This window comes from Nicotiana sylvestris, chromosome 2, assembly GCF_000393655.2.
Source record: "Nicotiana sylvestris chromosome 2, ASM39365v2, whole genome shotgun sequence".
NCBI lineage: Eukaryota > Viridiplantae > Streptophyta > Magnoliopsida > Solanales > Solanaceae > Nicotiana > Nicotiana sylvestris.
Window position 1 is genome coordinate 12,670,954 of NC_091058.1, and position 16,956 is coordinate 12,687,909.

At 35.8% G+C, this 16,956-nt stretch overlaps 1 protein-coding gene across 1 annotated transcript; it reads right to left on the reverse strand.

The window, feature by feature from the left end:
• Nucleotides 1-7,829: 7,829 nt before the first annotated feature.
• On the reverse strand, nt 7,830-16,433 carry LOC138882606 (uncharacterized). The gene is made up of 10 exons (XM_070163209.1): nt 16,146-16,433; nt 14,312-15,139; nt 14,003-14,206; nt 13,682-13,813; nt 13,494-13,599; nt 13,325-13,405; nt 13,128-13,208; nt 12,667-13,015; nt 12,434-12,560; nt 7,830-7,884 (listed from the first exon to the last, which is right to left on the reverse strand). The coding sequence occupies exons 1-10, from the start codon at nt 16,431-16,433 to the stop codon at nt 7,855-7,857; spliced, it is 2,226 nt and encodes a 741-aa protein (XP_070019310.1). The 3' UTR covers nt 7,830-7,854.
• Nucleotides 16,434-16,956: the final 523 nt, after the last annotated feature.

Sequence of the window (16,956 nt, forward strand, 5' to 3'; positions counted from 1 at the left end):
GCCCCATTGTACAAAAATCCACACAAAGAATCCACTTTGTAAATATTCCCCCACAAGGCTTCCTTTTGTACAAATCCCCACAGAATACCTCCAATAAAATCCCCGTTGAGAACCTCCAAGCAAAACGGGACAAAAAAAGAGAGAAAAGAAAAAAGAGCCTTACGAGGCAAATCATCACAGAATCTGGAAATACAAGCCTGAGCAGTCTAAAGGGTTTCGACATATGAATCAAATCAATGGCGGGACTTCGCAACAGAAATGAAGACGCAACAAAGCAACCGGGAACGATCAAGGTCACCAAACCAACCGTCATTTCCGAACTAACAATTGTTCTTTGTCTGAAAAGTTGAAACAGGTGTAATCCAAGACAACCGTGCAAGAAGCAGGTGTCGCCCAAAGAAGAAGGTACATGGGTACAAGAAATATTTTGGCAATAAGGAATTCACTCGAAAGGTAAGTTTCCACGAAACTCCCTTTTATCTTCTACTAAAATAAGAAAATTCAAAAAAAAAGATGTCAGTTGTTGTTCTCGAATTTTGTTCCCAGCCAGTCAGCATTAGGGTTTTAAACCCTAAACTGAACTTTTTCCCTTCAGCCAGCATTAGGATTTTAAACCCTAAACTGAGCTTTTCCATGCAGTCAGCATTAGGGTTTTAAACCCTAAACTGAATTTTTCCTTCAATCAGCAATAGGGTTTTAAACCCTAAACTGAACCTTTTTCCATTCAGCCAGCATTAAGGTTTTAAACCCTAAACTGAGCTTTTCCATGCAGTCAGCATTAGGGTTTTAAACCCTAAACTGAATTTTTCCTTTTAGTCAGCATTAGGGTTTTAAACCCTGAACTGAACTTTTTCCTTTGATCAGCATCAGGGTTTTAAACCCTGAACTGAACTTTTTCCTTTAATCAGCCTTAGGGTTTTAAACCCTAAACTAAATTTTTCCTTTCAGTCAGCATTAGGGTTTTAAACCCTGAACTGAACTTTTTCCTTTGATCAGCATCAGGGTTTTAAACCCTGAACTGAAACTTTTCCTTTGATCAACATCAGAGTTTTAAACCCTGAACTGGACTTTTTCCTTTAATCAGCCTTAGGGTTTTAAAACCTAAGCTGAACTTTTCCTTTCAGTCAGCATTAGGGTTTTAAACCCTAAACTGAACTTTTTCCTTTAATCAGCATTAGGGTTTTAAACCCTAAACTGAATTTTTCCTTTAGTCAGCATTAGGGTTTTAAACCCTAAACTGAATTTTCCTTTTAGTCAGCATTAGGGTTTTAAACCCTAAACTGAACTTTTCCTTTCACCCAGCATTAGGGTTTTAAACCCTATACTGAGCTTTTCCATGCAATCAGCATTAGGGTTTTAAACCCTAAACTGAATTTTTCTTTTAGTCAGCATTAGGGTTTTAAACCCTAAACTGAAATTTTTCCTTTCAGCCAGCATTAGGGTTTTAAACCCTATACTGAGCTTTTCCATGCAATCAGCATTAGGGTTTTAAACCCTAAACGGAATTTTCCTTTTAGTCAGCATTAGGGTTTTAAACCCTAAACTGAACTTTTTCCTTTCAGCCAGCATTAGGGTTTTAAACCCTATACTGAGCTTTTCCATGCAATCAGCATTAGGATTTTAAACCCTAAACTGAATTTTCCTTTTAGTCAGCATTAGGGTTTTAAACCCTAAACTGAACTTTTCCTTTCAGCCAGCATTAGGGTTTTAAAACCCTAAACTGAGCTTTTCCATGTAATCAGCATTAGGGTTTTAAACCCTAAACTGAATTTTCCTTTTAGTCAGCATTAGGGTTTTAAACCCTAAACTGAACTTTTTCCATTCAGCCAGCATTAGGGTTTTAAACACTAAACTGAGCTTTTCCATGCAATCAGCATTAGGGTTTTAAACCCTAAACTGAATTTTTCCTTTAGTCAGCATTAGGGTTTTAAACCCTAAACTGAACTTTTTTCCATTCAGCCAGCATTATGGTTTTAAACCCTAAACTGAGCTTTTCCATGCAATCAGCATTAGGGTTTTAAACCCTAAACTGAATTTTTCCTTTAGTCAGCATTAGGGTTTTAAACCCTAAACTGAACTCTTCCCATTCAGCCAGCATTAGGGTTTTAAACCCTAAACTGAGCTTTTCCATGCAATCAGCATTAGGGTTTTAAACCCTAAACTGAATTTTTCCTTTAGTCAGCATTCGGGTTTTAAACCCTAAACTGAACTCTTCCCATTCAGCCAGCATTAGGGTTTTAAACCCTAAACTGAGCTTTTCCATGCAATCAACATTTGGGTTTTAAACCCTAAATTGAATTTTTCCTTTAGTCAGTATTAGGGTTTTAAACCCTAAACTGAATTCTTCCCATTCAGCCAGCATTAGGGTTTTATACCCTAAACTGAGATTTTCCATGCAATCAGCATTAGGGTTTTAAACCCTAAACTGAATTTTTCCTTTAGTCAGCATTAAGGTTTTAAACCCTAAACTGAACTTTTCCCATGCAATCAGCATTAGGGTTTTAAACCCTAAACTGAGCTTTTCCATGCAGTCAGCATTAGGATTTTAAACCCTAAACTGAATTTTCCATCGAGCCAGCATTAGGGTTTTAAACCCTAAACTGAATTTTTCCTTTAGCCAGCATTAGGGTTTTAAACCCTAAACTGAGCTTTTTCCATGCAGTCAGCATTAGGGTTTTAAACCCTAAACTGAACTTTTCCTCTTAATCAGCATTAGGGTTTTAAACCCTAAATTGAACTTTCCCCCAGTTGGTCAGTATTAGAGTTTCAACTCTAAAACTGAACTTCTCCCCAGCTAGTCGGTATTAGGGCCCCAACCCTGAACTGAGCCTGCATACCCTCTTTTATCAATTTTATGAACTCCCTGGCGAATAATTCATGAAATTTTCCTAGTGAAACTGGGGCAGAAAATTTCGTTCGGTTGTTTGTTTTTCTCCCGCAGGTCTAACCTCAAGCCACACGGATCGAAACGACCCACGAAATGAGTCTCAACTTAGAATCAAAGAAGAAAAAGACAAAAAGAAGATGTCCCGAGATATCGGAGTAAATGGAAGGCAGATTGACTCCAACATTTGATTAAGATCCAGAACTCTGCCAGTCACGCCTCGCTCAGCATCCCAGAGAATAAGCAAGCACCTACAACTCGCAAGCATCAAGATTCGGATCGAAGTCTACAAGCAAAATCAGCTGAGACCCAAGATCAAGTCGCAAAAGAATCATAGATAGGGATTTTGTAACTAGCAGTTGACATGCATATAAGTATTTAGTTCAGTTTCAATTTTTCTTTGGTTGTAATAAGGCGGTCAGTAAAGCAACGATGACAACAGCAACAACAGTAACAACAAGCATTACAGTCCCATGGCAGTCCCAGCTGCCAAAGTTTTCCCGAACTACATTGACCTGATTCCTGTTTAGCCCAGGATATGTAGGAAATCTTTGAAGCAAAGATTCGGTCAAATCTTTCAAAAAACATGCTTCACACGGAGTAGTCCATAGGCAAAAATCGCTCATATCCGCTCACTTTATCTTTGCACGAAAACCCTTCGTGTTTCCGAATAAAGAGGGGCAGCTGTGAGCACGTGATTTTTGTCTTACGCGACAATCGCTCCAAAAGAAATAAAAATAATAACAAATGGTCCTGCTGTACAATTTTTGGATTTTACGTGGCACTTTGTTAATTATTTATGATTTTTGCCCATTTTTATTTTTATTAAAAAACAAAATATATATATAAAAAAAATGTATGTGTCATGCGTAGTTGGAACCGTAATCCGGTTATTGAAAAGAAAAATCATAAATAGGCATCTTTGTCTGTGATTTTTTGTTTTGTTTGGTTTTACCTGCTTTAAATATTTTAATATACGTGTGCAAATAATTGTGTTAAGTGTTTATTTAATTATAATTTGATTTACTTAGGTTTTGTTTTTAAATTAAAAAAAAGTAATAATAATAAAAAAAATATAAGAGATAAGTGCATAATTAGTTTGAAAATCAGTTTGGGCTGATTTTCGTTTTTAATTCAAAGCCCAAACAACCCAGCCCAAAAACCTGTGCTTGCCCCGGTCCAGACCAGCCTACTTCAAAAACGTCCAAACGACGTCGTAGTGGCTGAGTCTGATCAGAGCCGTTGATCTCTGAATGATCAACGGCCAAGATCTCACACCCCGTACCCACTAACAGACCCGACCCGTCTCACCCGGACCGACCCCAACCCTTCACCCTTGAAACGACACCGTTTCCCGTTAGTTGAAGGATCCTGGCCCTTCATCGTGTCTCATCCAACGGCCAGGATCCATCTATCCACTAACTATATAAACCTACAACCCTTCACCCCGTGCCCTGATCCAAACCCCCCCTGCCTTAGGTCGTCTTCACCAGACCTCAGACCTTCAAACCCTAGCCGCCCCTGTATACTTTCACCATGAAAGCCGGCGGCATGGACGCCGGTGACCCCATCCTTAACACCATAGAACCCCCTTGCCACCCTGAACATGGATCTGTTAACCACTTAGCTCGAATCCCCTCCCACCTTCTCGAATCTTTATTTGAAGATTCGAGTAAGAACCTAACTTACACCGATTAACCCCAGTTTCATACCAGATAGTCCCCAGACCCCCCTCGTAACCAAACCATGCTTGGTTTGGTCCGAATCTGACCAGGGAAACACAAATCCCAGATTTGATGTTTTGAACCCTAGGGTCCTCGTGTCTGTCCCTTGCCTGTTCCGTGCCTGTCCTCGTGCCTGTTCCGTGCCTGTTTTAAACCAAGAGATTAGGGTTAACCTCGTGTCTTTCCCGTGCCTGTTTAAACCAAGAGATTAAGTTTAAACCTCGTGCCTGTTCCGTACCTGTTTAAGCCATAGAGATTAAGGTCTAATGGACCTTAATCGAAGTGTTTCTCATCTGAGAAACACTTCGATTAAAGTCCGTTCAGCCTTAAGAAAGGCCTGTTCGAATCCAACCTGAGGCTCTTTGATTTTTCTGGATTTAAGGTGAGTTTTGTTTTGTTTTCTTTTCCTTATTCCATGTGCTGATTAAAGGTCTGTTCATGTTTTGTTGTAATTTGTGTCTTTGAATATTTTATCAACTGTTGATTGCCCACTTTGCCTGTACCCCTTTGTTTGATCGAATGTTTCCTCATTCACTGATAATGTGTGTGTATGTGAACTGCCTAATTGACTGAATCAAAGTTGTTTGAGTAATCAATCCCCAAGTTAACCTCTGTATTGACATGTGCAATCTGACCCTTTGTTGATACTGTTCGATTCTAATCCTTGGCTTTGATTGTGTATGTTGTAACTGGTATAGTCGATTCGATACATGTCGTCAAAAAGTTTTTAGCTGTTTGAATGGTAACAGCTCGATTTGTTTTGCTGAACATTGTTTTAATTAAGAATTAACTATAGCTACTTACCTTTGATGTATTTGAATCAGAAATGTAAAGGGATTGGTTTAAAATAATTGCAATCTGAATTGGTAGCATGTACACTTGTGCACAACATGTGCATAAAGGCCCTTTTTGAATTAAAATAGTTTGACAGCGTGTGCTCTCAGAACACACCCCTGTTGTCCATATCCCGCTTTAGTTTAAGAAGTATTAAACCTCACTTAAAAGAGTAAGACTGCCAGGGAATATCATGGGGGGTTTGTTTATACTTAAATAGCTAAGTGGAAACTGAAAAGGGACGAGCACATGGGAGGTGTGATTGATTGTCTAACAGGATGTTAAAGGGTGGAATTTAGGCTATAAAAGAGGGAGGAGAATATAGAGAACGGGGGGAGAACAGATAGATCAAAATAAGAGGAGGAGATCAGATAGGAGAGGGACCTGAAGATATACACATAGAGACACACACACATTAACACACACAGACAGACAGAGAGAACTGGGAGAGATCTGATAGGAGAAGAAGAGAGGAATATACAAACACACGGGGAGATTGATAAGAAAAGGGGGAAAGAAAGATTTTGTTGAAAACACACACACGGACAGAAATAGATAGAGAGAGGCATAACACAGAAAAGAGGAACTGCATTTTTCATCTTTGTCTTGATCCTCACTAGTCTGGATTTGCCTGTTCCATATTGATTTCTTCTGAGTCTTGTTTGAGATTACTAGTTGTGTGTAGCATCAGCTCAGTTCTGGATCCATTCTGCTTAAATTCTGATTCCATATTACTGGGAATTTGCTACATTCTGCCATTTTTCATTGGCTCTAAACTGCATCTTGCACTGGGAATTTGTCCTGCTGTTGTTCATCTGTTACTGCTGTTTCGCTTGCATTGTTGCTCAACTGACTCTTTTGCTTTCTTCATTGTAAGCATCTCCTCAGGTACACACTTCGAATCTGTCTGATGTAACTGATGTCGCAATGAAAGTTGAATCGAAAGATCTGAAGAATTTTAATCATTTGTGGCTTTACTTACAGCTTTTGCGAATATTGTTAAAGTTGTATAAATATTTTAATTTGTAGCCTAATAGAGAATACATTAGTAAGTTTGTACTTAATTAATGTTTACGTTGATTTGAAACTGTGGTATTTGATTCGTTTAGTAGCATACAGTATGTAAATATAATTCATGGAATGTGAACTATTTAGTACAATTGTTAAAATTAAACTCACTCTTTCAGCATGCTTTGAATAAGTAGGGGCGAACGGCTTTTAAATTTGACCAAATATGATATAGTTTTGAATCACCCAGTTAGATTTCCTTTAGGCAGTGTATGGGATTAGTTTAGAACATCATCAGTAACATCCTTTAATAAGGAATTCTATTAATCATGTTTAAGCAAGTTAATTTAAATCCGATGTTAGGATGTTGTTCGGATTAGGTTTTGTATTTCGTCGATCTCGCATGTGACTTCTTTGTCCAATTAAAAGCATGTTGCACAAGGTATGACGTCTCTCCATGTTAATAAGTAATTAATCAGAAATTGATAAGGATCCAGGTTAGGCCAAAGCATATACTTGAATTAATGTGTGTCTTTCTTCTTCTATTTTTTAGACAAACGCATTTAGAAATGTAGCTGCTTTAGGATATCCTCTCTAAAATAGAGACGAGCCTCGCCAAATAAAAATGCAAAATTGCGGGGCCCTCAATAACTAACCATAATAAATATTTAGAATTCAGGACAGGCCGTTTAGTGAATTTCATGGCTTTCCCCGAAAATAATAACGCGGTTAGACTCTTTAGGCACGACTTAATTAAATTACATTCTTAAACTCGGGTGCACATTGATGTGACCCAAATTCAAATCTCAACGGAGTCGAAATGTATTAACAACTACGGGTGCATTGATTGTGACGTGGTTCGAGATGCGTTTTTTTACGACGTTGCAATTCTATAAAAAATAAATGATAATAATAAAAGCGGTTTAAACTTAATAAAAGCACATAAATCAAAACATGTATTTAAATCAGATATTTAGCCATTATAACAATTTAAGCGACCGTGCTAGAACCACGGGATTCGAGGGTGCCTAACACTTTCCCTCGGGTCAACAGAATTCCTTACTTAGAATTTCTGGTTCGCAGACTTCATTTGGAAAAGTCGAATATTTTTCCTCGATTTGGGATTCAAGATAAACCGGTGACTTGGGACACCAAAAGCCAAACCTTTCCCAAGTGGCGACTCTGAATTAAATAAATAATCTCATTTCGAATATTGTCACTTAAATTGGAAAAACTCCCTCGCGCATCTAACCCTTCGGGGGCGGGCGCGCAAAAAGGAGGTGTGACAATGCCTAGTTATGCCAAATGACAGTGATTTACAGAATAATAATACATGAATAATCTAAAAGCAATTAATAAAAAAAACTAAATTAAAAATCTAAACTTCCATTCTTCACTCTCAGCTTACAAAAGGCCAAAATTACAGTTATGTACCTGGTATTGCCAATATAAGAAGAAGAAAGTCAGCCACGCAGGACGTAACACAGCAACAACAATAATAACCAGCAATCCAGTCAACAGAAATCCCAGTGACAGATTTGAAAATCAAAATAAAATCCAGAAACACTGACAACAAACAACGGACAGAAACCAAGGGAATTTTCAGATTTGAAAAGCTAATTAATGTTTAACCCTTAATTTCTAAACCCGTATATCAGAATATTTATCAGGTGTGTACTACTCTCTCTTCTAATTTCCAGAATATTTTTCTTTTTATTTTCTGAAGTCTTAGTATTTTTCGGAATTTCCTCTCTATTAAAATTTTCTTTTTTTTTTCTGTCCGTCTATCTGTATTCTCTTTTTTTCTTCAGATTCGTTCCTCTCTGTTCTATTTTTTTTTATTTCTGTCTGCCTTATTCTCTCTCATATTTTTTTTTTGTTCTTCAAAATTTCATTCTTCATATGTATTCATGCTTCCACATTATTAGCTTTGCAATAGCTAGTATTACAGTCGTGTACCTGGTATTGGAAACAAAAGAAGATGAGAATCAGCAGCAGTAATAACAATACAGCACAACAACAACAGTCCAGCAGCAGTAACAACCCAGGAACAGAGTTTGCAAACCAGTGGAGTAGTAATCCCAAAAAAAACAAAAGCTTCAAGCTTTGATGAAACAACAATTAATTCTGATTTCAAACAATGAAAGAAAGCAGAAGATTTTTTTTAGTTTTTTATTTTTATTTTGAAAGTTTAAATATTTTTCGGAATTTTCTCTCTCTTAAATGTTCAGCCCTTTTTTCTTTCTCTTATTTTTTTTTTGTTCTTCTCTATATTCAGATTAGTTCCTCTAACTGTATTCTCTTTTCTTCAAGACTTCCTATATATAATCCCAACCCATAAATCTTTTAATCAATTAAAATCAACCCATTTTCTCTACCAAACTCATTATCTTCCCACTCATCCCCATTACATTAAATAAATATATCACACCACCCCATTATATTTTGTCCCTCATGCCTAACATAAACAAATACAAGATTTCCCCACACTAAAATTTGTCTTGTTCCCCTTTATATTAAATAACTATATCACAACCCACCCCATTTCATTTTGTCCCCCATGCTTCACTTAAAAAATTACAAAATGTACAATTCCTAAAATACCCCTCCGACCTTATTGCAATTACTATTTTACCCCCAAACGTACTGCGATTTACAAAATTACCCCATCAGCTATAACAAATCAATTAATCAAACTCAACCAAAATATAGTCAATATGACCAATTTCTACATAAATTCAAACAACAAATCTCATGAACATGATTTCTTCAACATTTCAACAACAAATCACATGAACACAAATTGAACAACAAAGAACAACTAAAATTTGATTGAACAATATTTTAGCAACAAACAAACCTATTTTCGGATTCAACAACAACAACAACAAACAAGTATATTCAGATTTCTAAATTCAATAATATTGAACTTAAAATCAACTCTAACAACATTACAACAAACAATTCCTATATTAAACTTAAACAAGATTATGAGACAAATTCAAGAAATAATCATAAATGGTAAACAAGAAATCAAGCTATACAAATTTCGGATTCAAGAACAAACAAACAAAGTATGAACATGAATGAAATCTATTTTAAACAACAAACATGATGGATTCAAACGATTAAACCAACATATTTCCCTAACACAACTAAATTCTTTTAGACAAATAACAAGATCGACGAAGAAACAATTATGAACTTAAACTTGAACTTAACAATAGTAACAATTTCTAAAAATACATAAACACATGAAACAAATTGAAGAAATAATTAATTAAACTTCAATTTGTATCTTACCAATATTAGACTAACAACTTTTACCTAAACAATAAAACAAACATGAAATAAACATGAAAAACAAATTAATTAATTTCCATTTGAAATCTGAAAATTAATTCAACAAAACATATGAACAAACTAGAAAATTATTTCAACGATGAACAACGAACAAAACAAGAATCAAATATTTAACGATTTTAACTTCGAGAAATATTTAGCCCCGAAATATGGACAAAAATAAAACTCAAAAACAACTAACCGGAGAAGAATCAACGACGAACGGAAATGGAAAACTCAGACAGAAAACTCGACGTACAGGATCTCAACTCGACGAAAAACCTTCGAACTTTGCCGGACTTTAACCGGACTGCCTTGCGTCGTCAACAACAGTACGATGGTGAGCAACAAACATGACTCATGGAGTCGTCAACGACAGTACGCAACAGTGAAGCATCTGAAGCAGACGCAGCTTGACGCCGAAACAGGAGCAGTGAAGCGAAGCGCCGTGTCCATGGCTGGAGCTCGGGAGCTCGACCACCCAACTCGAAGTCGACGGAATGAAGAAGATGAAGCAGAAAGATCGATCATGGGGTAGCTGCGGGCAGCATGGAGGAGCTGGAAGGAGGGGTCGTTTACAGTAGGGTTTCCACCATGGGAGGGCAGCTATGGCGATGGGGAGGCAGCCATAGTCGAGCAAGCTTTGAGCTTGACGAAAGAGATGAAGCTATGGTAGCGACGGTGTTATGGTGGGTCGTTGGAGATCGAGGGACTTGTGTCGTTTGGTCGAGGAAGAAGAAGGCAGAAGCAGCTGGTTGAGGGCAGCCATTGATGGAGCTCGGAGCTTTTGGGAAGATGAAGAAAAGAAGAAGAAGAATGATAGGGGGCGGGTGGTTTAGTGTTTAGGTTAGATTTTTTTGATTTTGTCTTTTTCTTTTTGTTTTTGTTTTATTTTTGAAATGCAAGATAGGGGGTGTTGGGTTATGGATTGGGTCGACCCGGTTTGAAATGGACCGGGTCGTGAATTTAGTTTGGACAATTGTTTGGACTTGGGGTTGAAATTTGAAGAAATGGCCCAATTCGATTTTTCTTTGTATTTTTCGCTCTTTTTTCTTCTTTTATTTCTCTAAAACTAAATTATAAAAATACTTAAACTATTATTAAGAATTAAATTAAGTTATAAAAGCGCAAATTAACTCCCAATAACAATTAATGCACAATTAAGTAATAATTAAGCATAAAATTGTATATTTGGACATTAAATGCTAAAAATGCAAACGATGCCTATTTTTGTAATTTTTAATTTTTGTAAAACAAATTTAATTACTAACAATTGTAGAATTAAATCCTACATGCAAAATGCGACATATTTTTGTATTTTTAATAATTTAACAAATAAACATGCACAGGCAAATACAAATAATTATTCAAAAATATCACAAAATTGCACACCAAAGAAAAATCATTTTTTTTTTTGAATTTTTTTTTGGGAGTAATTCTCATATAGGGCAAAAATCACGTGCTTACACCATCCATTGTATGTCGAGAGGGTCCGTAACTGGTTTTTCGATGTATGCCTTTGTGCTCTTGAAGTTAATGTCTTTACGTTTACCATAGAAATCAGTGCATGACAAATACAGAGGGATAATGATTGAAAACTTGTCAACCAATGTCTCAACTGTTTTATGACGGTTTGCTCTCACCATGGAATCATAAACATAAAGTTGTCTGTCCTTTATGTCAAAAACTAGCAACAACCAATGGAAGTTCTCTACAAGGTTCACAGGTATGAGCACATAGTCAACAAGATCCCAGGCAACATTAGCAAGAATTCTGTACCCAAGAATATATTCTCCAACATCATCCTCGGGTTTAACAACCGAATACCTTTGTTCCGGTGGAGAACTTATGAACTTGTCATAGATTCTTTCAATCTTTGTCTTGAACAAGCAATCCGTGGTTGTGAACCTAGTATTATTGTTGGGGCCATATTTGCCTCTTTTTCGCAGATAATACATAATAACATCAATGTGCTGCCAAAATAGAATAAACATATACAATAAGGTACGGTGTAACCACACTTGTCTACAAGACAGCTACAGATTAACTACAATTTGAATTTATTAAAAACTCTAACAGATTGCTGCAAATTAGCTACACTATAACTACAGAAATATAACAGTTAGTCCAAGTACCTCACAAAATGTAATTTAATTGTAGTTTGTATGAACCATAGTGAACAAGTACTATATGTACAATTGACCCATCAGACTACAAAACAACTACACATTAACTATATTTATGCACTGTCTACATTTATTCACTATACAGAGGAACAAATGAAACATACCACCTAACTTAAGGTCCCAATAATCAGCAAGTTCAACCTACAGTTAATATTAATAGGCACAATCACAAGCTCTACAATATTACTACAAGGTAACTACAGTTGTGGTACACGGAGATTCCAAGTCAGTCAAAAGTACCAAAATTCCAGTTTGTACATACAATCATCATCACATATGATACATAAGGTCCATAAAAAGCAAAATTTCACAGCTGAGACATAAATATAGTAACATATATATGTTGTCTACAATATTACTACAATTACACATCATAGCTGAAAAATAAACTACAATTACACTACACAGCTGAAGACAAAACAGATATTGTGAATGATTATGTTCTTTATACTTACTGTGTTATTGATGACTTGTCCGGGGTGAGCAAGGTCATAAAACCAGTCCTTCTTATCAATCTTTTCACAACCAAAATCCAACCAAGGCTTGATTTGGTTATCCTTCTTGGAAAAGTAATATTTCCTCCTGTAATAACAAAAAAAGATGATCAAATACAAAAAATTGACAAAATGAATTACAATTTTAAAGTATAAAAATGGTGAACAGACAGTGTAAAATGAAGCATTCATACCTCCTAGATACTTTATCACTACGAATGTATAACCAGTTGGTGAACCTTTCTGTCAATTCAGGATCTACATTTTCACCTATGACACTTGTGAAGGGGTGTTTGAGGTAAAAAAATTTAGGTCCAACAGATGTGCTGCCTCCAGAACTATACAAAGATGTGAAAGGTGATCGTGCATATTTTCCCGGTTGCCTGGTTCTACCGGGATGAACAGGGGTTGATTCATCTCGTATGGGCTCGCCATACATGACCAACTGTGATAAGTTTTCTGGCAGCTCAAAGTCATCCAATGTCAAACCTTTGTTTTCAATGCCTTCAGGAACAACTTTTTTATCAATGCCTTCAGGAACAACTTCAGTCACAGTCACAACGTGAATTGGCGACTGTGGAACTTCACCTTCTGTAGATAAGTGTAGATCTATGTAGATATGAACAGTATTATGGAGTTATAGAGAATATATTACCTGCTTGTTGTGCCTCAGCCACTTCATCAATTACTGGTTCTTCCTCAATATTTCCTTGTAGATGTTCTGCTGAAACATCAACTTGAATGAATAATTGGGAATGAGAATTGTAGATATATGTAGGAATATGTAGTTAAGGTGTAAATTATTAAAATTTTGCATAAAAACCTTATTGTAATGAAGGAATGGTTCTGTACCTGCTTTATATGCCTCAGCTGCTTCTTGGAAGTCAGGATATAAGTCAACATGTGGTTGAAAATGTTCTGGAGAAATTGTAGCTGCAACACATAGTAAAAAAATGATTAGTATAATTAAATAATGTTGTCTTGAAATTTGTAGATATGTATGTAGGAATTTTGTAGATACCTGTATTGCTTGTGCTTCCATGCAGTTGATCACCAGCATTGAACTGGAATTGCTGGTTGTTCTCTCCTTGATGTTGGTAATTATTTTTTGTTGAACTACCAGCAAACTACAATTTTGGGGAATATTTGAGACTACTTTATTCATATGTCTTAATTAGTCTTAGTACAAAATTATATGTAAATTCTTACCTTTGACTCGTCCAAATCAAACCTCTTGTTTATCACATTCATAACACCCTTCAAAGATTGATCTATGAACTCTCGAAGGCTTGAGAGTTCCTCAAAAACATCCTTCCTATAGGCATCTAACTTTCCATCAACCTAAAAATTAAATATATAATTAGTTGGTAATCTTATTCTAACTGCTACAGTTACACTACAATTCAACAAACTATAATTGTTATAGATTTATACCACAAATTAACTACAATGTATAACATACTATAATTGTTATGTAATGAAGTCAAAATGTAGCAAATTATGTCAATATATTGTAGTTATTCATAATACCTGCACAATCCCCTTTTCCAACTTCATGAGCTTGCTACTGACAGATTCAATGTCCTCTTGACAATCTGTATATTTGGGTTCAAATGATGGAGAAGCAGCAGTTGGAACATGTGATGGTTGAGCACCATGTTCATCTTCATATTGAATCTTGTCTGGCAGATTAAGCACTCCAAGCTCTTCTCCAGATTCAATCATGTTTGTGAACTGAATGATGAAAATAACAGTTAATTCAAGTGACAAAAAAAATGTAGATTCAATGTAGTTATTATGAATGTAATTGTAGCATCATACAAAAGTGGAAAAAAATACCTTGATCCACTCAGGCTTGATCATCTTCTCTTCAATTGCAGTTAACCAAATCTGCCCCTTTGTAGCTGACCATCTTAAAATGCGAGGTATAGATTCAGAACATCTCGTAGCAAGCTCGGTGCTGACGGACGAGCAACACTCATATAGCCACACTTGCAAGGCTAATGAGCATCCCCGTATCAGATAAGAATGTACATGGGGATTAAGACGATGTCGGACAGATTCAATAACCTGCTTGAAGGATTTGATACCCCATGGGTATGACTCAAAATTACCAGACTCTATTAGAAAGAACATAAACTTGTCTATGAAAGTCACATGGTCTTTATCAGAAGGACAAACAAAAAATTCCAACATATAAAGAATGCACAACTTCACCGCATCCACATCGTTTGCCCATGCTTTATTAGTCACTACATTTTTCAAATGCCATTTCTCAACCCTTTCTTTGTTCGGAAAATATGTATTCATTAAAGGGCTAACATAGGTGGAAGTGTAACCATAGTCTGAAAACTTATTCACACAATTAAGACCAGTTATCAACCCAAATTCTCTCAAGGAAAAATTCAATTTTTTACCCTTAAATAGTACTGAAAAATATGAGTCAGTAGACTTTGTCAATTCATACTTCATCAGAAGATGAAGTGATTGGTTTTGCATACAGATTGTGGGGAGACCTAATAAGTAACCAAAACAAGTTTTTCTGAAAACCCTTAAAGCATTCGGAGAGAGTAAAGCTTGTATCTGGCTAGGTATGCTAGGATCACACAAACTGTGGAATCTAAGCACACCATAATCAACATTTTGTTGTGCAAAGTAAGGTCCATTCTGTAGAAAATATAAAATTAATGAACATTAGTAGTTTGCATAAAAAGGAAGCAGTAATCTACATATAACTACATGACAAATACAAAATATAACTAGAAGAAGAATAGCCTACCCACACCTATAACTACAAAACAATAACAGAAGAACAATGCACGTGTAAACATTATCTACAGGATGTAACAGTTACTTCAAGTATCTCACATAAATGTAGATTAACTGTAGTTAGAATGAAGTTAAATATATGAGCTATACAGGCTACAATAAAAAATAACATATCTACAATTTAACCATCAGACTACACATCAACTACAAACTAACTACATTTATACACTGTCTAAGAGTCACAGTTCCAATTAAACTACAAAATTGAGACAAAGAATCTACAAAACAGTTACTTCAAGTATCTCACATAAATGTAGATTAACTGTAGTTAGAATGAAGTTAAATATATGAGCTATACAGGCTACAATAAAAAATATCATATCTACAATTTAACCATCAGACTACACATCAACTACAAACTAACTACATTTATACACTGTCTAAGAGTCACAGTTCCAATTAAACTACAAAATTGAGACAAAGAATCTACAAAATTAGGACAACACCACATTTTACCAAAATACACTTGAACAATCAAAGAAGAACAATGCACGTGTAAACATTATCTACAGAATGTAACAGTTACTTCAAGTAACTCACAAAATGTAGATTAATTGTATTTAGAATGAAGTTAAATGTAGCAGCAATACAGGTTGCAATGAAAAATACCATCTCTACAATTTAACGATCAGACTACAAATCAACTACAAACTAACTACAGTTATACACTGTCTAATAATCACAGTTCCATTAAACCTACAAAATTGCGAAAAATAATCTACAAAATTAGGACAATACCACATTTGGCCAAAACACACTTGAACACTAAATTAACACTTGAACAACAGATTTTTACAACCAAAATCAAACTACAAAACAGTGAGGAAACATAAATAGTGTTTACCTTTATTGAAATTTTTTCCTTAACCAATTTTGGTACTTTTTTTGAGGGTTTCTTCTTCTTTGGTTTTGATGAAGAAGGAGAGACCTTGTGTTTTTTCACAGATGGAACTTTGGGAGAATCATCTACAAAATCGTCATCTACACTCAACTCTTTCCCCTTGCGTTTCAGTTGATTCTCGACTAGTTTATCAACTCCACCAACATCAACATCGTGCAAATGCTTGCTTCTCATTTCCACACGAATTTGTCTAGGAGATGAAATACCAGTAGTTTGTTCACTTGCATGCATCGATTGTGAGTTTTTTGGTGGTGATTTTGGTGTTAAAACACCCAAATCAAAGGTTGGAATATCAGCTAATATAACTTTTGATGATTTTTTTGGGGAGTGTTGGTTTTTTTCATGATTTAGGAGTTGAAGACAAAGATGGAAGTGAATTCAAATCGTGGGGGATACTATCAACTGAAGGTAATTAAGTGGAGAAGAAAGTGATGGTAATTGTGGGTGAGAAGAGATTGTACGAGAATGGAGGAAAAACTGAAGGTAAATCGTGGGGGTGGGGGGAGGGGAATTAACTGAAGGTAAATCGTAGGGGGTGTGGGGGGGTGGGAGGAGAGAGAGGCGGGTAAGCCAAATAACGTGAAAATACAGTCCTAAAATCACGCCTAAAATAAATGAAGGAATAATTATACCCTTAATTTGAATTATGGTATAGAAATGGTAATTTGGTATGCTTAAATGTAATAAACACAAACCTTAAACATTGAGGGTAATAAGGTTTGATATATGGTATAGATAGGTAAAAATCCCAAAT

Excerpts from the sequence above, each read along its gene's own strand:
- LOC138882606 (XM_070163209.1), bottom strand. The coding sequence starts at position 16,433 with ATGCATGCAAGTGAACAAACTACTGGTATTTCATCTCCTAGACAAATT. Across the intron at positions 13,600-13,681 it reads TTGATTTGGACGAGTCAAAG|TTTGCTGGTAGTTCAACAAA; the intron begins GTAAGAATTTAC and ends CCAAAATTGTAG. Across the intron at positions 7,885-12,433 it reads GACAAGTCATCAATAACACA|GTACATAACTGTAATTTTGG; the intron begins GTAAGTATAAAG and ends TGGCAATACCAG.